Genomic DNA, 21,321 nt, shown 5'->3' on the forward strand with positions numbered 1-21,321 from the left:
AAGCCTGAATGGCAAAGAAATGGAGCTAGCTGAGGAATTCGATAAGTACCAGATCGACATAATAGGGGTGACTGAAACAAAAAAGACAAAAACTGGTGAGATCTTGCTGAGCAATAAATACAAAATGTTATATTCAGGAAATGACAATCAAGGAAAAGAAGGAGTAGCCATAGTATTCAACACAAAACATGAGGCTAATCTTCTTGAATGGCAGGCAGTCTCAAGTAGAGTGATGTCGGCTAATATCAGAATGGGGAATTGCACAATGAGACTTACAAAGGTAGAAGTGGGGGAATATTTGATGCTTTAGAAAAAAGCAACTGACACAATGAAAAAGGAAAAGTTGGTCCTTGTTGGGGATTTAAATAGCAGAGTAGGAAATGATTGTCAGACATACAAAAATATTTTGGGAAAATTTGGAGAAAAGAGCAAAGCTAATAATAATGGCAAATTTTTCATGTAGTACTATCATATCCTGTACACCCCTTTGAGGGTACATGTCAGGAATTTGATGATGATGACAAGGACCAATTTTTCCTTTTTCATTGTGTTAGTTGCTTTCTCTAAAGTCTCAAAAAATTCCTCCACTTCTATCCTAGTAGAACATTCTGTGGGACCTTAAGCACAAATAAGTCTCATTGTATGAGTTTCCCCATTCTCATATTTGCCCACATCACTCTACTGGAGACTGTCTTCCATTCAAGTAGATTAGCCTCGTATTTGGTGTTGAATACTATGGCTACTCTTTCTTTTTCTTGATCGTCATTGCCTGAGTATAACATATTTGTATTTATTGGTCAGAAAGATCTCGCCAGTTTTTGTCTTTTTTGTTTCACTTACCCCTATTATGTCAATCTGGTACTTATCTAATTCCTCAGCTCGCTCCATTTCTTTGCCATTCAGGCTTCTTATGTTGATAGTACCGATCTTTAACTGTGGTGATGTTGAGTTTTCAGATTTGTTGTAGTAGCTGAGTTTTCGCTGTTTGCCCTGATTACCTGATGAAAACATCGTGGGGGGAGGGGCTTGTTTAACCTGGCAGTGCCCCAGCTGGCATGAAATTCTGCCATGTTGTACCATCATTTCGTATTTTGGTTTAAGCCAATAAGAATACAATTTGGTTGGCTAAATCCCAAATTTCCAGCCCATCCTCGTTCATTCAGTATCCAGGTAGATACCTAACAGGGTGCACCACGAGAGGGTGAGGATTGGACATTAGATCAGAATCCCTGGTCAGTTCTCTGCATTCCTTTAAAGGCTATGTGGAGGTCTCCTCTCAGTTATACTAATAAAGAGAAAACAGTTTATTGATTTGGGGGGAGGGGGGTTCATCATGTGCAGTGTGGATGACTGCTATTCTCTTAAACTATGTTTAGCTATTTGCTATAATGCTTATTCTTCATCAGCCAAGAAATTCTGAGATTCATTTTCGGAAGGCCTACTCCATCTCACATATTGCTCATTCTTCTTCAGCTTGTCCCACTTAAGTAGGGTCGCTGTTTTTGGTCAGTCTCCTCCACATCCTCATATCTTGGGCTGTAACCACATCCAAGTTCTTCATCCTCAAGTCTTCCTCTACCAGCTCCCTCCATCTCTTCTTTGGCTGCCATTGCTTCCTCCTCTCCTGCACATCCATCTGCATGACCTTTCTTCCCACATATTCGTCCTCCCTCCTCATCACATGACCAACCATCTCAACCTTGCCTCCTGTATCTTTGCTCCTAAGTTCGTGACTTTCACCATTCCCATCACATAGTCATTTCTCAGATGATCGTTTCTGGTCACACCGCACATCCCCCCCCCTAAGCATTCTCATCTCTCATCACATAGTGCTTATTATACAGCCTAAATTCATTCACCATGAATGTATTCAGCACATGCCATTGAAAAAATCTATCACAGATAGGCTGACAACACTTCCAGGAATGTCTTTTTTATTCTGTCTTCTCTCCATCATTATCAAATTCCTATTTCAAATAGGAATTTGACCCTTAGGAGTGTACAGGATATTATGATAGTTACCCTTTTCCTGGAATGCATGGTCTCCATTGAGGTCTGCACATTTCGTCCAGCTAGTTTCCAATTTTTTCATCCTATCTAAAAAGTAGGATTTGTCAAATTGTGCAAAATAGTCATTGACAGGCTTGATAGCATCCTCGGTCAAAGAAACATTTTCCCACCGAGCCAAATTTTTAAATTTGGGAACAAGAAGAGTGACACGGGACCAAGTACAGAGAATATGGTGGATATGGAACCAATTCGAACCTGAATTCATGCAATTTTGCCATTGCAATGGCCAGTGTGTGGGATGGTGCATTGTCTTTGATGAAAGAGCACTTTTCTGTGTGCCAATCTTCGCTGTTTTTTTTCTTCAGTTCTTCTTTTAAACAGCCCAATAATGATGCATTATAGACTCCTATTATTGTTTTACCCTTTTCCAAATAGTTTATCATGATAATAGTGCAAACGTGGCTAACGTAAAAAAACAGTGCAAGAATGAGAGAGTTTCTGAAATGAAGGAAAGAGTGTTGTATGGTGACTCGTTATTAAGAGGGGTGATAGATGGCAGTGTAACTAAATCGTACTTACCGGGTGCGAAATTTAAGGATGTAAGTGAGAGTATTAGAGTGCAAAAACAGATGGTGAAAGAATTAATAATTGTGGCGGGTACGAATGAATTGAAAGGTGATACATTTTTTATGAGAGAAGACTTGAAAGTATTGTTAAAGGTAGCGAAAGAAAAGAGTGACAGAGTTAGAATGGTTAGTCTGTTGCCGCGGTATGACAGAGAGGAGTTTAGGAGGAGGGCCATAATCGTAAATGACATTATGCGTAGGTTATGCAGATGGTGTGGTGTGGAATGAGTTTGAAGGGCGAAAGGACTTATACAAGATGGATGGCCTGCATTTGAATGGATTTGGTGTGCGGAGACTGGAGAGAGTGTTGCTGAATGAAGTGAAAATGGATGTGCAAAACCAGGAAAACTAGAACTACCAAGGAGGGGGGGGGATGGATATGCAGATATCAGTGAGACAGATGAGTGTAAGAATGTATATAATGTACCCGAGCCAGCACTAAGGACAAAAAATGGGAATGGGTCATTTAGAATAACGCATCAATATAGGGATGGGACTAAGGGATCACTGCATTTCATGTATACTAATGCCAGGAGTATTAGGAACAAGAAGGAAGAATTTTTGGCCTTGATTGGCTCTTCCTGGCCACAGGTTATTGGCATTAGTGAAACATGGCTGACGGAAGAAGATTACTATTACTATTATTACTATTATTACGGGCAACTCCAGGGAGTCATTAGACTCATCGAGGGAGGCCCCAAATCATATTCATCACAACTATTTGACATTCATACAGTATCTATCATACCTCGCCTTAAACTCATTCACTGTCACAGCATCCACCACAGACTCAGGGAGCGCATTCCACTCATTCACTACTCTAAAAGTAAAGAACCCAGCTCTAACACCTTTACTAACCACACTTTTGCCCAGTTTCCATGGATGTCCCCTAGTCCTCCCACAACCAGCCCTGTTCTCAAAAATATCTTCTGAATTAATTTTATAGAAACCCTTCAGTAATTTGAATGTCTCAATCATATCTCCCCTCCTCCGCCTATCAACCAATTTTTGCAACCCACAAATCCTCAACCTGTTCTCATACGGTTCATTCCACAGACCTGCTATCATCTTGGTCACTTGCCTCTGGATCCTCTCCACCTCCTCCCCATCAAGAAGAAACCTAGGTGACCAAATCTGAGCACAGTAGTCTAGATGGGGTCTTATCAAGGCTCGATACAGAGGAACAATAACCTGCTTGTCTCTGCTTGTCAACGTATTCTTCAGCAACCAAGTGATTTGATGAGCTGTTTTGGTCACTTTTGCAATGTGTCCAATAAATTTCAATTCCTTATTCTACCAACACTCCTAAATCTTGTGCCTCATCAATTTCCTGGAGCACGGTTCCACCAATGCAGTAAACTGCCGCCAATCTTTTCACCCCAAAATGCATAACCTTACATTTTGCCACATTAAACTGACATCCATTCTCCTTAGCCCAGACCTCCAATCTATCCAAATCATCCTGCAAAATTTTGACGTCATCTGCATTCACTATTGCCCTACCCAACTTCGCATCATCCGCAAACAAATGAACTGTTCCTCTCAGATCGTTTCCTATATCATTTATGAACAAATTAAACAGCAGTGGTCCAAGAACAGATCCTTGTGGCACACCACTAGTCACAGGCCGTCTTGTGGACTCTACTCCCGAGTAAACCACTCTCTGATATCTCTCCGTCAACCACCCTCCTATCCATCTCACCAATCCTATGTCCATTCCCATATGCTGCAATTTACTGATTAGAATTCCATGTGGAATCCTGTCAAAGGCCTTGGCAAGGTCCAGTAGAATCACTGTAAACCCATTACCCTTATCCATTTCAGCCGTCACTGTGTTATAATACGTGAGCAAGTTACTGAGGCATGACCTACCCTTTACAAAACCATGCTGTCCCCGATACAGTATCCCATTTTCTTCTATCCAATCTTGTATTTTCCTCTTGACTATTTTCTCTAAGACCTTGACAATGATTCCTGATATGCTAATCGGTCGGTAATTTACAACAGCAGTCTTGGAACCACCTTTATGCAGTGGAACTATTTTCCCCTCTTTCCACCCGCTCGGGACTAACCCAGACCCGAGACTCAAATTAAACAAAATGGTCAAGGGTACTGACAATTCTTTAGCTGCTTCTCGTACAACACAAGCTGGTATACCATCCAATCCCACAGATGTATTGACATTGAGGTTATGCAATAGACTACTCACCTCCACTTCATTAACCACAATTCCCGTATAATCTACTGGTTTATTCGTTTCTGCAATGTCACCACCTGGATGATATACTTTTGCAAAGTGCTCACTCAGTAACTCAACTATCTCAACTGATTCAGTTACCTCCCTACCATCGGCATTCTTTAAAATCAATCTGCCATGTACATTTTTCCTTTTACTTGCTACATATCTAAAAAACTGTTTAGGATTCTCTTTAGCCTGCATGGCCAATGTTCTTTCGTAATCCTTTTTTGCTTTTCTTACCACACTCGTCACCCATCTGGCCTGCGCTTTATACCGTTCATGTGCCTGCCGGTCACCCTTCTCCTTAAATTTCCTCCATAGTTGTTTCTTTTTTTGCAACTCAAGCTTAATGGTGTTATTCATCCATTTAACCCCTACTTGATTTATTATTTGGACTCTAGGTATACAGTCAGACATTGCTTCATGCAAGCACTTCTTAACCACCTCCCATGCACTATCAACTTCCAGTCCCCGCAGCTGCACATGCCATGGCACTGAACCAATCAAACTCCTAAGTCTGTCATACTTTCCAGCCCGATAATTCCACATGTACCCTGTCTTAATTGAAAATTCTACACCTTTAGCCACCTCCCAAGTCAAGACGCCATGATCACTCTCACCGATTGGTGGCAATGTGGTCATATTTGTTATAGCCAAATCCTCAGATGTAATTACTAGGTCAAGCACTCTCTGACCCCTAGTATTTTCCATTACATGCTGTCGCAGATAGTTATCCCTTAATAACCGCATAAAATCCAGTTCCTTCCTCCCGTGTGTCCTCTCCTCACTCCAATCAGTGCGACCATAGTTGAAATCTCCCATAATAATCACCCTCCTTCCACCCATTTCTTCTATTTGCTTGTGCATACTGTCACCACCATCTTTTCCATCACCTGGTCTATAGCAGCACCGAATTGTATATTTAGTTCTGCTAGCCACAATCTCACACCAAATGGCCTCAAATGTGCTCTTTTCTCTATTCTGCAATTCAACTTCTATTCTCCTTGGCTGGTGCTCATCAGCTATCATCAACAATACTCCTCCCCCCATTTTATTCTCTCTGTCATTCCTGAACACACTATACCCATCACATTCAATCCCACTAGTTATATCATCTACAGTCAGCCATGTTTCACTAATACCTATAACCTGTGGTCTGGAAGTGCCAACCATGGCCAAAAACTCTTCCTTCTTGTTCCTAATACTCCTAGTATTAGTGTACATGAATTTAAGACCCCCATTAGCCCCAACCCTACCTTGATGCCTTATATTAACTATCCCACTCAGATTTGTTGTCCTTATTTACTCTGGCATATTATATTCATTCTTACATTCAACTGCCTCCATAAGGACTGTATCTCTACTCCCCCCTCCCCCCTAACAAATCTAGTTTCCCTGAATTTGCACATCCACTACATTCAGCAACACTTTCTCAAGTCTTTTTACACCGTAACCATTCAAATGCAAGCCATCCATCTTATATAGATCCTTTCGCCCATCAAACTCACTCCACACATCCACAAATTTCACACCACTCGTCATACGTACACGCTTAAAGTCATTTGCAATTATAGCCCTCCTTTTAAACATTTCACTGTCATACCGTGGCAAAAGACTAATCATTCTAACTCTCTCACTCTTTTCTTTTGCTACCTCAAACAATTCATTCAGGTCTTCTATCATTTCCATTTTATCTCCTTTCAAATCATTCGTACCTGCCACAACAATCATTTCTTTCACCCTTTCCTTTTGCTCTCTAATAGACGCAGTTACGTCCTTTATGGTCGCACCAGGTTGGTACGATTTTGTCAAATCCTCTACTAACACACCTCGTACTAACGAGTCTCCATACAGCACTCTATCCTTCATTTTGTTCATGTTCACATTCATACGTCTATTTTTCCTGTCATACCTTTTATTATTGGTTGGTTCATTCAGTCTACTTTTGTTCATGCACTCTAGCTGCTGTTTTGCTCTTTCTATCGCACTATTCAACAACGCGATCTCACTCAATGCATCTATCTCATCTTTTTTGTTCTCTGAGAAACCATTTATACTATCATTCACACTTTCTACATTCACATTAAGATATAGTTAGTGGGATAGAATGTGTAGGTTATAGTGTGTTTAGGAGGGACAGAGAGAATAAAATGGGGGGAGGGGTATTATTGATGATAGCTGATGAACTGCAGCCAAGGAGAATTGAAGTTGTATCGCAGGATAGTGAAAGGAGCTCATTTGAGGCTATTTGGTGTGAGATTGAGACTGGCAGAATAAAATATACAGTTGGGTGCTGCTATAGACCAGGTGATGGAATAGATGGTGGAGATAGTATGCATAGGGAAATTGATGAAATGAGTGGAAGGAGGGTAATTATTATGGGGAATTTCAACTATGATAACATTGATTGGAAGGAGGAGAGGACACGTGTGAGGAAGAAAAAGGATTTTATTCAATTATTAAGGGATAACTATCTGAGACAGCATGTAATTGAAAATACTAGGGGTGTGAGAGTGCTTGAACTGGTAATAGCATCTGAGAATTTGACTGTAATGAATATGACCATGTTGCCACCTATTGGTGAGAGTGATCATAAGGTCTTGACCTGGGAAGTGGCTAAAGGTGTGGAATTTTCGATTAAGACAGGGTATATGTGGAATTACCGTGCTGGCAAATATGACAAGCTTAGGAGATTGCTTGGATCAGTGCCATGGCATGTACAACTGCAAGCGCTGGACGTCGATAGAGCATAAGAAGTGGTCAAGGAGCATTTAATGGAGGTAATGGCTGATTGTATACCTAGGGTCCGAATAGTAAAACAAGTAGGGGTTAAATGGATGAATAACACCATTAAGCTTGAGCTGCAAAAAAAGAAACAACTGTGGAGGGAATTTAAAGAAAGGGGTGACCTGCAGGCACACGAACGGTATAAAGTGCAGGCCAGAAAGGTAACGAGTGTGGTAAAAAAAAGCAAAAGCGGATTATGAAAGGAAACTAGCTTTGCAAGCAAAAGAGAATCCCAAACAGTTCTTTCAATATGCTGCAAGCAAGGAAAAAACTGTACACGGCAAAATGATTTTATGGAATGACGATGGTAAGGTTGTCACTGAATCAGTCGATATAGTGGAGTTACTGAGCGCGCACTTTGCAAAAGCATATCATCCAGGTGGTGACATTGAAAAAATGAAGGAACCATTAGTTTATACGGGAATAGTGATGAATGAAGTGGAGGTGACTAGTCTATTACAGAACCTTAATGTGAACACATCTGTGGGATTGGATGGTATACCGGCACGGGTCTTGCGTGAAGCGGCTAAGGAATTATCAGTGCCCTTGACCATGTTGTTTAATCTGCATCTCAGATCTGGTTTAGTCCCGAAGGTGTGGAAAGAGGGGAAAATAGTTTCACTGCATAAAGGAGGAGCCAAGACTACGGTTGCAAATTACCGACCGATCAGCATATCAGGAGTCGTTGTCAAGGTCTTAGAGAAAGTAGTCAAGGGAAAAATACAGGAATGGATTGATGAAAACGAGATACTGTACAGGGGACAGCATGGCTTTGTGAAGGGTAGATCATGCTTCAGTAACTTGCTCAAGTTTTATAACAAGGTGACGGCTGAACTGGATAAGGGAAATGGGTTTACAGTGATACTGCTGGACCTGGCAAATGCGTTTGACAGGATACCACATGGAATACTAATCCGTAAACTACAACATATGGGAATGGATATAGGATTGGTGAGATGGATAGGTGGTTGGTTGATGGAGAGATATCAAAGAGTAGTTTATTCAGGAGTAGAGTCCAAAAGACGGCCTGTGACTAGTGGTGTGCCGCAGGGTTCTGTTCTTGGACCACTGCTGTTTAATCTGTTCATTAACAATATAGGGAAGGATCTAAGTGGAACAATTCATTTGTTCGCTGATGATGCAAAGTTGGGTAGGGCAATAGTGAATGCAGAAGATGTCAAAGTCTTGCAGGATGACTTAGATAGATTGGAGTTCTGGGCTAAGGAGAATGGATGTCAATTTAATGTGACAAAATGTAAGGTTATGCATTTTGGGGTGAAAAGATTAGCAGCAGTATACCACATTGGTGGAACTGTACTCCAAGAGATTGATGAGGCCAGGGACTTGGGAGTGTTGGTGGATAGGGAGATGAAGTTTAGGGGGCACATTGCAAAAGTAGCTAAATCAGCTCATCAACTCACTTGGTTGTTGAAAAATACCTTGACGAGCAGAGACAAGCAAGTTATTGTACCTCTGTACCGAGCCTTGATAAGACCTCATCTCGACTACTGTGCCCAGATTTGGTCACCTCGGTTCCTTCTTGATGGGGAGGAGGTGGTGAGGATCCAGAGGCGAGTGACTAAGATGATAACAGGTCTATGGAATGAACCATATGAGAACAGGTTGAAGATTTGTGGGTTGCAGAAACTAGTTGATAGGCGGAGGAGGAGAGATATGATTGAGACATTCAAATTGCTAAAGGGATTCTATAGGATTAATTCAGAGGATATTTTTGAGATCAGGACTGGTGGTGGGAGAACTAGGGGACACCTATGGAAGCTGGGCAAGAGTGTGGTTAGCAGGGGTGTTAGAGCTGGGTTCTTTACTTTTAGAGTGGTAAATGAGTGGAATAAGCTGCCAGAGTCTGTTGTGGGTGCTATGACGGTGAACAAGTTCAAGACAAGGTATGATAGATACTGTGAGAATGTAATCGCATAGTTGTGTGGGCATGATGTTTAGGGCCTCCCTCGATGAGTCTAAGGACTCCTGGAGTCGCCCGAAATAATAATAATAATTCTTTGGGAATCCCAAAAAATAGTGGCCATCCCTTTCCCAGTTGACAAAATGGTCTTTGCTTTTTTTTCAGTGCTCTTTCACCAGGCATTGTCCACTGTTTTGACCGCTGCTTTGACTCAGGTGTGTAGTCATGGATCCAAGTTTTATCTACAATCACAAATCGATGCAAAAAATCCTGTGAATTGCAATTAAACATCGGCAAACACTGCGTTGAAATATCTTTTCTCATGCGTTTTTGATCAACAGTCAACAATCGTGGCACCCATCATGCACACAGCTTTTTCATGTGCAATTTTTCATGCAGGATATTATACACCCATTCAGTTAGGATGCCTACAATCTCAGCAATCTCACACACTTTCACTCGGCTGTCTTCCATAACAATACCATGGATTTCGTCAATCATTTCCTTCGTAGTGACTTCAGTCAGGTGTCCAGAGCATGCTTCATCTTCGATGGACTTACAACCACATTTAAACTCATTTATCCTAAAATATATAGTCTTTAATGCTAGTGCAGAGTCCCCATGAACTGCATCTAACTCGACTTTGATCTGCACGGCCATCCACTTCTTCAAATAATAGTGTTTTATCACTGCACAAAACTTGTTTTTCTCCATTTTTATGAAAAATGCGAACGTGGTCATTTTAAATGTTTGCCAAATGAGAACTACGCATCGCACGTGGCTATAATTTTGCCAGGGGTCATGAAAAAGATGATACGTGGTGACACTGGTATGAATGAATGAATTGTGTCGCTGTCTGTTGGAAATTTACCAAACTTTTCAAACAACCCTCATACATGAAAAGTTTACATCATTACTAACTTCTTATCAGCAGTTTCTTCAAATTAGGCAGTTAGCTATACGGTCTCCAGAATTATGAATGGGACTAAGGCACTTCTTTGGCTAGTAATTGTTACGATGATAGCAGGTCCTTGGGAGGGAAGAGAGAAGTTAGAATTAAAATTTAATCTGGGCAAACATAAATGCTTGTATTTTGTTATAAACTAGTATTATTAGGTGGATATGAGGTGAATGTAAAAGTTTGGAGAGAGTTGATAAATATAAGGATTTGAGTATATTGTTTGATAGTATTTAATGGCAGAATCATATTAAAAATGAAGATATTCGGATGGTACTTGGCATCTGCATTCCAGAATTTGTGACTTGAATTAGATATAATTCACTTCAGCAGAATGGAAGTTACATTTAACCATACTGGAGACCTGACAAATAACAGATTAATATAGAAAAAAATTGTTCATAGGAAATAAATAATTTTATTTTATTATTATTATTTATTTTATTATGTAACACCTCCAGGGAGTTCAAGGACTCATCAAGGGAGGGCACATACTCTACAGCTCTCTGTCTCCACCAATCCACCACCTGCAACTACCTTCATCATCTATACCATCGCCATCTACTGCCAACCACCACCACTAGTATTTTCACAGACAATCGCAAACATTCATGTCCACAACGGGATTTGAACCCACAACCTTTTGGCTGGAGAGCAGATACGCTTATCACTCAGCCAGCCAGCCGGCTGTAAACCTAATTATGTTGTACTCTCATGTCTGTACACTCCTTGAAAGTACAATTCAGAAAATGATGATAGTGAGAATTTAAGTTCAGAAGTTACATTGGTAAAGCTCAGAAAATTCTGCTAAGTGCATAGTGAACAGGAAATAATGATTATGATGGTGAATGATGGCTGATGAATTGTATTGTGATAAAGTAGTTTTAGGCATATGAAGCCTAAAAGTAAGTGACTTATGTAAATATGTATGTTCATCTTGGTTACATAATAAGGCTTCACAAGATTCTTTTAAAAAAATGAAAAGTTTGTTTATGGTATTATAATTCAAATTTGCTGACATTAAATTAAAGGAATCTAATTTAACGTAAATAATGTAAAAAAAAAGTGCAATATATGTTTATTACAATTTCTACAGGGTGTTCGGGATAAATTTGACAGTTTCGTAAGGAAAAAGAAAATCTTCTTTGTATCTATTAAATTTAATGAATTGACAAAAAAACATTACAGGCAGAGTTAATTACAATACTATCAACAAGATTTACTCAAAATAACCACCATTAGCATCGATCACAGCTTCAATTCTGCTTCGGAACCTCGAACAAGCTGATGCTACAGTCTCCCTGGGAAGGGCCGCAAAAACTGTTTTAATTTTATCCATTAACTGGGCTTTTGTATTACTGGAAGTGCGATTGGTGTCTTTTTCAACTGCGCCGCATACAAAATAATCCATGGGGTTAAGGTCTGGGGAGTTTGGAGGCCAAACATTTGGACTGGTGAAGTCGTAGAAATTTTCAGACAACCATTTTTGACTTTTCCCAGAGGTGTGGCAAGGGGCCGAATCCTGCTGCCATACATACGGCCTACCATTGCCTACCCTTGTTATCCAGGGCTTGACTACAGTTAGCAACTCCACGAACAAAGCCCGAATTCCAATGCCAGGGTTCTTCAACACCTGTTCCTGCAGATTTGCGAGGAATTCTGCTGTACGAACGCAATCAGATCGTCTGCTAGGGATCTTTCTTCTTGCTACATCCTCGTAGTCACCATTGCAAGTCTCTAGTTCATGCCTGATTGTTTTTACTGTATTCAGGGAGCATTGGGCAGCAGTCGTAATATCCTTATTTTGATGGCGGGCACGAATCATCATGATACAAGTTATTCTCTTCCATGATTCAGGTGGGTTCCAGCTATCCATCCTTTCTGACATCTTGTATATGAATGAAGAAGGGTCCAAACTTTTAAATGAAGAGAAGTGTGTGTTAATACATGTAACTTACGGAAAAATATAATTAATTATAAATATGTCAAATTTATCCCGAACACCCTGTATTATAAAAATGATAATGTGGTCTTTGTTTTGCGGTCAAATTTCACTTATATAATTTATTTCACAAATATATAACTACAAATAACTGTGCATAAGCCTGTACTTACAAATACTATCTGTAACTATGCAGATAAATAATTTGAAACTGTTTTGGAAAAACCATATAGCTTAACTACATGGAAAAAGAGAATGGTATTTTTGTTATTTATTTCACCTAGAAAATAACAGCATTCCCACACCAGAAAATACACTAGACATGTTCTACTAAAAATGATATCAGTGACATGCAGAGTGGTTTGTTTCAAAAAATTTCATGAAGTGATGTTTCAGATTTGTTTTTGTCCTCTTTTTTTTTAATAAATTTGTTTAAAATGTTTTTTTGTATAAATACTACTTTTTTATATTTTAAATGCTTATTTGTAAGTAAAGTCTTAAGATTTTAAGAATTAGCTATGAAAAATCTAGCATACAGCCCATCATCAGATAAAAATAGTTGTCATCAGATATAAAAAATTTGTCATTCATTGTCAGCTATTTTTTCATTAACCCCACCCCTACACAAGAAGTTACAAAATCTGTAACCAGTACAACAGGGCTGTGTTGTGCATATGTGGTAAGAGGTACAAAATAATTTATTAACAATTTTAAATTATATGAATTCATATAAAAAATTTTTTATTGTAATTCATTAATATTAGAAAAGAAAATTTTTAAAAGCAGCATCATAAAAAATGGGGTGTGGATTTGACATTGTTGAGTTAATTTTTTTTAGTTATTTGCAAATTTTTTAATCTAACCTTTGTTTTAGCCTTTGGACATATTTTGAATAAATATTTTATTATATTCACTTTATATTCTAGCTGTATCTCAGGCCATGGATTTATGGAAAAGCTGAAGAAGAACATGACAAATTGATATGCATAGAGAAACATTTATTAGAAGTAAATGATAAACTTTCAGAATTGAATGATTCTCTTAAAATAGTTGAATCAACTTTAAACCATCAACAGCATCAGATTAGCAAAATTAAGGTAGGTAACATATTTTACAATTATGGAAAGTTATCAAAAACATATCAATAGCTGATAAAGAAAACAAACTGAAAGCCACCCTGACAAAGATGGAAGAAATTTTCACACAGTACAGCCTAAAAATTAATTATAAGAAAACAAAATTATTAATTACAAATAAAGCAAATCGAATGAAAATAAACCTGTAAATAAATAATAACCTAATACAACAGGTATCCTCTTTTAAATATCTTGGAAGTCTTATCACAGAAGATGGAAGAAACAAATCAGATATTAAAGCACGAATAATCCTCGCCAAAAAAAACATTCTACAACAGAAGAAACATTTTTACCAGCAAAGGACTTAACATCCTGCTCAAAAAAACTTACATATGGAGCATTGCATTATGTCGTTGTTAGGCCTGGACTCTAACAAAACAAGACATCAAAAAGTTGGAGGCATTTGAACTTTGGTGCTGGAGAAAGATGATGAAAATTAGTCGGACAGAAAGGAAAAGTAATGAAGTTCTAAATATAGTTCATGAAGAGCAGTCATTAATGAAACACATCAATAAGAGAAGAAAAATCCTAACTGGACACCATTTGAGGCATGGGGGACTGATTACAGAAATAATGGAGGGGACTAGAAGGAAAGAGACCACGAGGCAGACTAAGAATTTCATATGTAAATAACATAATGATGCTAACTGGCACTAAGAGTTATGAAGAGATAAAAAGGAGATCACAAGACAGGATGTTATGATGTGCTGCAATAATTACCAATATTTGGATTGATGCACCAAAAAAGAAGAAGAAGAGATCAAAAGCATAACTTATAAAAATTATTGTTTTCCCAAAGGTGGCTAGACTTAACCTAAAAGGCAGAGTGATTCGTGAAAGAGAAGGTCTCTATTCTGTCTCATATGAATTGCGATAACTCTTATTATAACAATATAATTTTCTTTAGAATGTCCCACAGAAATCCACAGGATTTCTGTAGGACATTGTCATTTGAAAGAGAAAATCAGACATACTCAAAAATAAATATTTTCTATCCAGAATATATTTAATAATTTTTATTTCACATGCATGGCAATTGGAGATTTAGATGGTAGTATGCACAATTGCATCTAATTATAATTTAATTTTTCATTGCTGTTTCTTTCTCCTTCATTGGATGCCCTGGATTGTCTTCCTTCCTTCCTCCTCCTGTTTTGTTACGTTATGTGAGAAATATCAGTTATGTTAAATCTTGAAAATAATTTTAGTTTATCTGACTTTGTTGTGTGAGTGGATAGTGTCTTTGCTCTTCTGTATACAAATTATGGATTCTTGCCCCAATCTGGTATGGATGTTTGTGAGTGATTTTAGGTGGTAGATGATTTACTTTATTCTCAAGTGGCTTGAGAAATTCATTTCTGGATTACATAATAGACTGTAAGATTACATCTTTTATAACAGTTTTCTCCTGAATATCTTAATTTGGTACTTGACTACTGGCAAGTCTGTTTGCAAAAAGATCATAACATAATACACTGTTCTGGAGAAAACAGTCAGTGTGATATATGTTAATCATAGTATATAAATTCATTCTGGAGGAGAGAAAAAAAATTTCTTTACATATATATGCTGGTGGCATATGAATTGCCATCCCTGTATTTTTGACTACTATTTGACTACTCCATTCAATATTGTTGCTTGAGAGACTAGGTGTTGCATTTTTTTGGTCATTTTCACACTCATTCACCTTATGGATGCCTGCGCACTTGCTTACCTATATCCACCCTAATTGATTTAGTTTTTTTGTCTTTGTGCTTTCACACTCTCAGTGTAAAAAGCTCTCTCTCTCTGGACACCTAATTTCAAATCCATTTAAATGAAGTCTATCAGCATTATATAAGTCTTCCATTCATCAAATTCATTCTCCCTAAATCTACAAACTGTACACCACTCCTTCTGCACAACCTTTTCCTTGATTCATTTGTGATTATTGTCCTCCTCCTCAAACTACAATCTTCATTCTCTTGCTCTTCTTTTTTGTATCTGATTTGAATAAAATTCTCTTTCTTTCTTTTTTTGGCAGATAGTCAAAGAGGGCATTATGGTGAATGTTTTCAATGGTTGGGGGCATTTGCGAGGATCAAGCATACAGAAATTAGCAGAGAAGTAAAAATTCAGGAGGTTGGCTTTTTCCATAGGTGGTGATGCAATATAACTGAGTGTAACATTGGTGGGAGCAGTGATGGACAGAAGTTACAGCAAGAGACCAGGATGCATGACTGCCATTTGAACAGGATGCAAGTTTCCTGCTTTTAGCTCTTTCAAAATCGATTTGATATTCTTGCAACTATTCCTTACTTTATTGTAAGTGGTAAAAGAAGATGAAGTTTTGGATGAATGCCATTTACAGTATTCTTAATACTTCGCTTGTACAGCCTACATGCACCTTTTAGAGAACCAAGGCTTAGTTTGAAACTGAGAATATAGAGTGGATGGGAATAAATGTTTCCATATTGAAAGTTTTTTTTTTCGCTTGGTTATACTATAAATTAAAATGCCAAGAAATTATATTATTATTTTTTTCATTCTTTATCCAAGTGTAAGCAAACAAAGTTTACTTGTGAAGTAATTTCACAACTGCACTACTTGTAATTAGAGGCTAATGACTTCATAACAATTGCTTTAGTAGCCCATAATACAATGCACATCTTCTTATGGACATGTATAATGCCATGCATTATGAGAAGGTCCACTATCCAGACCGGTTTCATGAGACAATTGATGTGAAGTAAAATTAAGTGTTAATAATTGAATATTGCAGTGTTCTTTTCTAATAGGATTTTCATTGTAAATATATTTCTGCCACTAATAGTATTTGTTATTTTTCTGTTTTTCCTGACTTTTCTTGGAACTCTCATATTTGTGATCTCAGTTGCTGTTCAACTTTTTTAACCTAACTCCATGTGTTATAATTGAGTTGTATTTTATCCTTCTAATTTGGTCTTTTTGCAGATTTTTCTCATGTTCAAGGTAAACTCTTTCATTGTAGTACTTTGTTTCTTCTTTAATGTGTATGCACGCACACACATTACTAAAAATGGTGCCTAAGAAGCTACAGTGTCTTTCTTGTTCTGTACATTCATTATTATCATCATCATCAAATTCCTGCTATGTATCCTCAAGGGGTGTACAGGATATGATAGTACTACATGAAAAAATTACATCATCATTATTAATTTCCTATCTACAATTTTCCTACAAATCAGTCTGTTACTTGTCAAGACTCCAACATTATCAGATCTTGTATTTCTGTCGTCTAAAGCACTTTGTACCACATCAATCCACCTATATCTTGGTTTTCCTCTGGGTCGTTTTGCTGCCAACCTGGAAGAGAACACTTGTTTTGCTAATCTTTCCTCGCCCATTCTGTTTAAGTGACCATACCACCTGAGATTAGCTCTGCTAACGCATTCCTGGATGCTGACAATGTCAAGTTCTTTCCTAATATCCTCGTTTTTAATATCATATTGCCATTGATGCTATCTGTTCACGCCTACCTGGAAGAGAACACTTGTTTTGCTAATCTTTCCTCGCCCATTCTGTTTAAGTGACCATACCACCTGAGATTAGCTCTGCTAACGCATTCCTGGATGCTGACAATGTCAAGTTCTTTCCTAATATCCTCGTTTTTAATATCATATTGCCATTGATGCTATCTGTTCACGCCTATAATCTTTCTCAGGACTCTCATATCTGTGGTCTCTAGTCTTTGGTCAAGTGTTTTACTTCTGACCCAGCTCTTAGATCCATAAGTTAAAACTGGTTTGAACACTGTCTTGTATACAGCTAATTTAGTGTTCCGACTAATTTCTCTCTTATTCCATATGAATTTATTCAATTGACTTCCCACCATACCAGCTTTGCTGATTCTGTTGTCTATTTCTATATTTATTTTACCCTCTTCAGTAAAAATCGTGCCTAAATAGCTGAAATGTTTTACTTGTTCCACAGGTTCTCCATTCACAACACAGTTGACATTTTCAATGATTCTGCCTATTTTCATTGTCTTTGTCTTTTTATTGCTGACCTTCATACCATATCTATTACAACAGCTATTCAATTTAGTCAGAGAATCTTGCAGACTTGTAGCGGATTTATTTAGAAGTATAACATCATTTGCATAAAGCAAAGAGCTGACATTAACATCTCCAATTTTGATATCATGTTTAATACCACTTTCCTTCATAATGTGATCCATATAGATAATGAATAACAGAGGGGGATAATGTACATCCTTGTCTCACACCAGATTTAACATTAAACCATCTTCCTGTACTTCCTTCAATTCTAACTGCTGACTTACAACTCAAATAAAGACTAAGTATTGCTTGATATAATGCCCCATTGACACCATATAACTGCAGCGTATTAAATAGCTTCTCTCTTGGCATCTTGTCATATGCCTTTTCCAGAGTGACAAAACTTAAATACAGATCTTTGTTATATTCCCATGCTTTCTCGACTATTTGTTGTAAAGTAAAGATCTGATCCTGACAGCCTCTATTTGGCCTGAATCCAGCTTGTTCTTCACCAAGCTTTTCTTCCACAATTCTTTTCAACCGTTTCTCAAGTATACTTGCATAGATCGTGCCAGGAACACTCAGCAGGGAAATACCTCTGTAATTCTCACATTCAGTTTTATTTCCCTTTTTATATATGGGTACTATGAGAGCTCTACTCCAATCATCAGAAATTCGTCCCTCTGTCCAGGCTTTCTGAACTATGCAGTGCAGCCACTGTAAGACTCTTATACCACCATACTTCAGCATTTCTGGTCGAATATCATCTACTCCTGCTGCCTTTCCACATTTCAAGCCTTTGATGGCTTTTTCTACTTCAAGTATGGATATGTATTGCTGACTGCATGCCTGGTCAGTGTTTTTTACCACTGTGCTATCATCACTGCTTGTTTCATTTAGCAGTTTTTCAAAGTAATTACTCGATACTTCAAGGATATCTTTTTCTCCCGTTTTCATGTCACCTTTATCATCTCTAATTCCTTTTACGGCACTCTTTCCTCCATTCTTAAGCTTCTTCAACAACCTCCAGAATATTTTGCCACCTTCTTGATATTTATTTTCTATATTCTTGCCAAAGTTCTCCCATGACTTTTGTTTAGCTAGTTTTACACAGTGTTTAGCATTCTTGCATTTGTCTCTATATTCTCTAAGAGCACAAGCTGACTTATTTGACAGGAACTTTTGGTATGCTTTCTTCTTTTCCTTCATTGCCTCTTTAACTTCCTTTGTCCACCAGGGAGTTCTGATTTTTTTATCCTTACATACAACCTCACCACATGCATCTCTGGCAGAATCAATCGATGTTTTCTTCAGAGTTTGTCACTGAATCTCCAAGGTTTGATTCCTGTCCTCAAACTCTTTCATTTTTTCTTCAATAATCTTTTTGTATTTTAGTCTACAGTTCACATCTGAGAGCTGCTCAACTTTTATTCGCTTTAAAACTTTCTTACATGTTATTCTTTTCAGTATGAAATTCAATTTTATCCTGCTGAAGACTAAATAGTGATCACTTCCAATTTCAAATCCTCTGTACACTTTGGTGTCCTGCACCAGGGAGAAAACATCACTATCAACAATAACATAGTCAATGAGACTTTTCTTATTCCTAGCCTCTTCTCTCCATGTGAATTTTTGCACATTTTCATGTTGGAACATGGTGTTAGTAATAACCAGTCCATGTCCTGAGCAGAAATCCAACAGATATTTGCCATTATTATTAGCTTTGCTCTTTTCTCCAAATTTTCCGAAAATATTTTTGTATGTCTCACAATCATTTCCTACTCTGCTATTTAGATCCCCAACAAGGACCTATTTTTCATTGTGTCAGTTGCTTTTTCTAAGGCTTCAAAAAATTCCTCCACTTCTACCTTAGTAGAACCTTCTGTGGGACCATAGGCACAAATAATTCTCATTGTCCAGTTCCCCATTCTTATATTTGTCCACATTACTCTACTTGAGACTGACTGCCATTCAAGAAGATTAGCCTTGTATTTTGTGTTGAATACTATGGCTACTCCTTCTTTTCCTTGATTGTCATTGCCTGAATATAACATTTTGTATTTATTGCTCAGAAAGATCTCACCAGTTTTGGTCTTTTTTGTTTCAGTCACCCCTATTATGTCGATCTGGTACTTATCTAATTCCTCAGGTAGCTCCATTTCTTTGCCATTCAGGCTTCTTACATTGATAGTACCGATCTTTAACTCTGGTGATGTTGAGTTGGGATTTGTTTTCAGATTTGTTCCAGTAGCTGACTTTTCGCTGTTCGCCCTGGTACCCTGGCGAAAACAACGGGGCCCTTGTTTAACCGGGCGATGCCCCAGCCGACATGAAATTTTGTCATGTTGTACCATCATTTTTTATTTTGGTTTAACCAATAAGAATAAAATTTGGTCGGCTAAATCCCAAATTGCCAGCCCATCCTCGTTCGTTCAGTATCAAAGTAGATACCCAACAGGATGCACCACGAGAAGGTGAGGATTGGACATTAGATCAGAAGCCCTGGTCGGTTCTCCGTATTCCATTAAAGGCTATGTGGAGGTCTCCTCTCAGTTATACAACTTTGACCCTTAAGCATCCCTAATATATATATATGTATAATTTATTTATGAATAAATTCATAAATAAATAAATAATATGAAATAAGAAACAGAAATTAGCTAAAACAGTAAGCTAGTAGTATATAAGACAAGTGTTTAGCCAGCTTTAATGTATAGATTTCAGAGTTGGGTAGATGAAAAAAAAAAATAAATAAAATAATAAACAATATCACAGACTTAAACACACAACGGACATTAGAGATATGAGAAAATTTATGGGGCGAGTGGGGGGGGGGGGGGTGAACAGATGGTGTCATTGTCAGAATCATATGAGAAATGAAGATATTAGTAAAGAACTTGCATTTTTAGTATTCTTGAATGTTAACAGCTTTGAGTTGTAATCCAAAAAATACAACACAGTTAATCGTGGTAAGGTCACTTAAATAGAATAGGAGAGAAAATGCTTACAAAGCATCAAAACAGATGTTTGATGCCATTATTGCAGGAAAAAAGACCCAGAGGAATACAGTTACGTCATGGTTTTTCTTTAAATCTATGTTGCTATTATCCCCTCTTGTGCCAGCTAAGAGATCTCCAGTCTATCTCTCTGGGGCTGTCTCTTTTTCGAACTCTGACAAATTTGTTGTTCCAGCTGCGCCAGTCAGAGTCCTAGGACAGAAGAATTCTTGCTCAGAGAAACTTTCCCAGAGTTCTAGCAGCTACCTAAATTCATTAAATATATATAGCGTCTGTAGAGATCTCAGTTTGCAGTCATGGCCCTATCATTTCTAATTATTCTATACCTTCTCCTTATGCATAGGTTCAAACTTTTATAAGTGGTAAATTAGTCTTATGCTCAAGCAAAACTCAGGCTTACATAGTAAAACATGTTTATTAAAGATCTAATGAGTTTACAGTTAGGTTTAAACATATCAAAAGCTTATCACAATATCTATACTAAATCAACTGACAATCATATATGAACACTCTAGTTAATGAACATGTAACTCATATCCTCTGGTCAATTAAAATACACTTAGTATGGGAAAATACAAGTTTACAATTTTAACTTCAAATGCTAACAGGCCCCACCACATTAATTAGGTCTCACAAGAACTTAAGTGCTCCGATTACCAGTCCAAT

General features: G+C 37.8%; 1 protein-coding gene across 1 annotated transcript in view; it reads left to right on the forward strand.

Moving 5' to 3' along the window:
* The window catches only part of Pex14 (peroxisomal biogenesis factor 14), a 146,074-nt gene that overhangs the window by 85,996 nt on the left and 38,757 nt on the right, over positions 1-21,321 (forward strand). The window contains exon 6 of the mRNA XM_090407412.1: positions 13,410-13,580. Coding sequence (XP_090263538.1) covers positions 13,410-13,580 — 171 coding nt within the window. The remainder of the gene's footprint in view (positions 1-13,409; positions 13,581-21,321) is intronic.

Source organism: Typopeltis vanoorti, chromosome 2, assembly GCF_054136105.1.
Source record: "Typopeltis vanoorti isolate ZY-2024b chromosome 2, IOZ_Tvanoo_1.0, whole genome shotgun sequence".
Taxonomy (NCBI): Eukaryota; Metazoa; Arthropoda; class Arachnida; order Uropygi; family Thelyphonidae; genus Typopeltis; species Typopeltis vanoorti.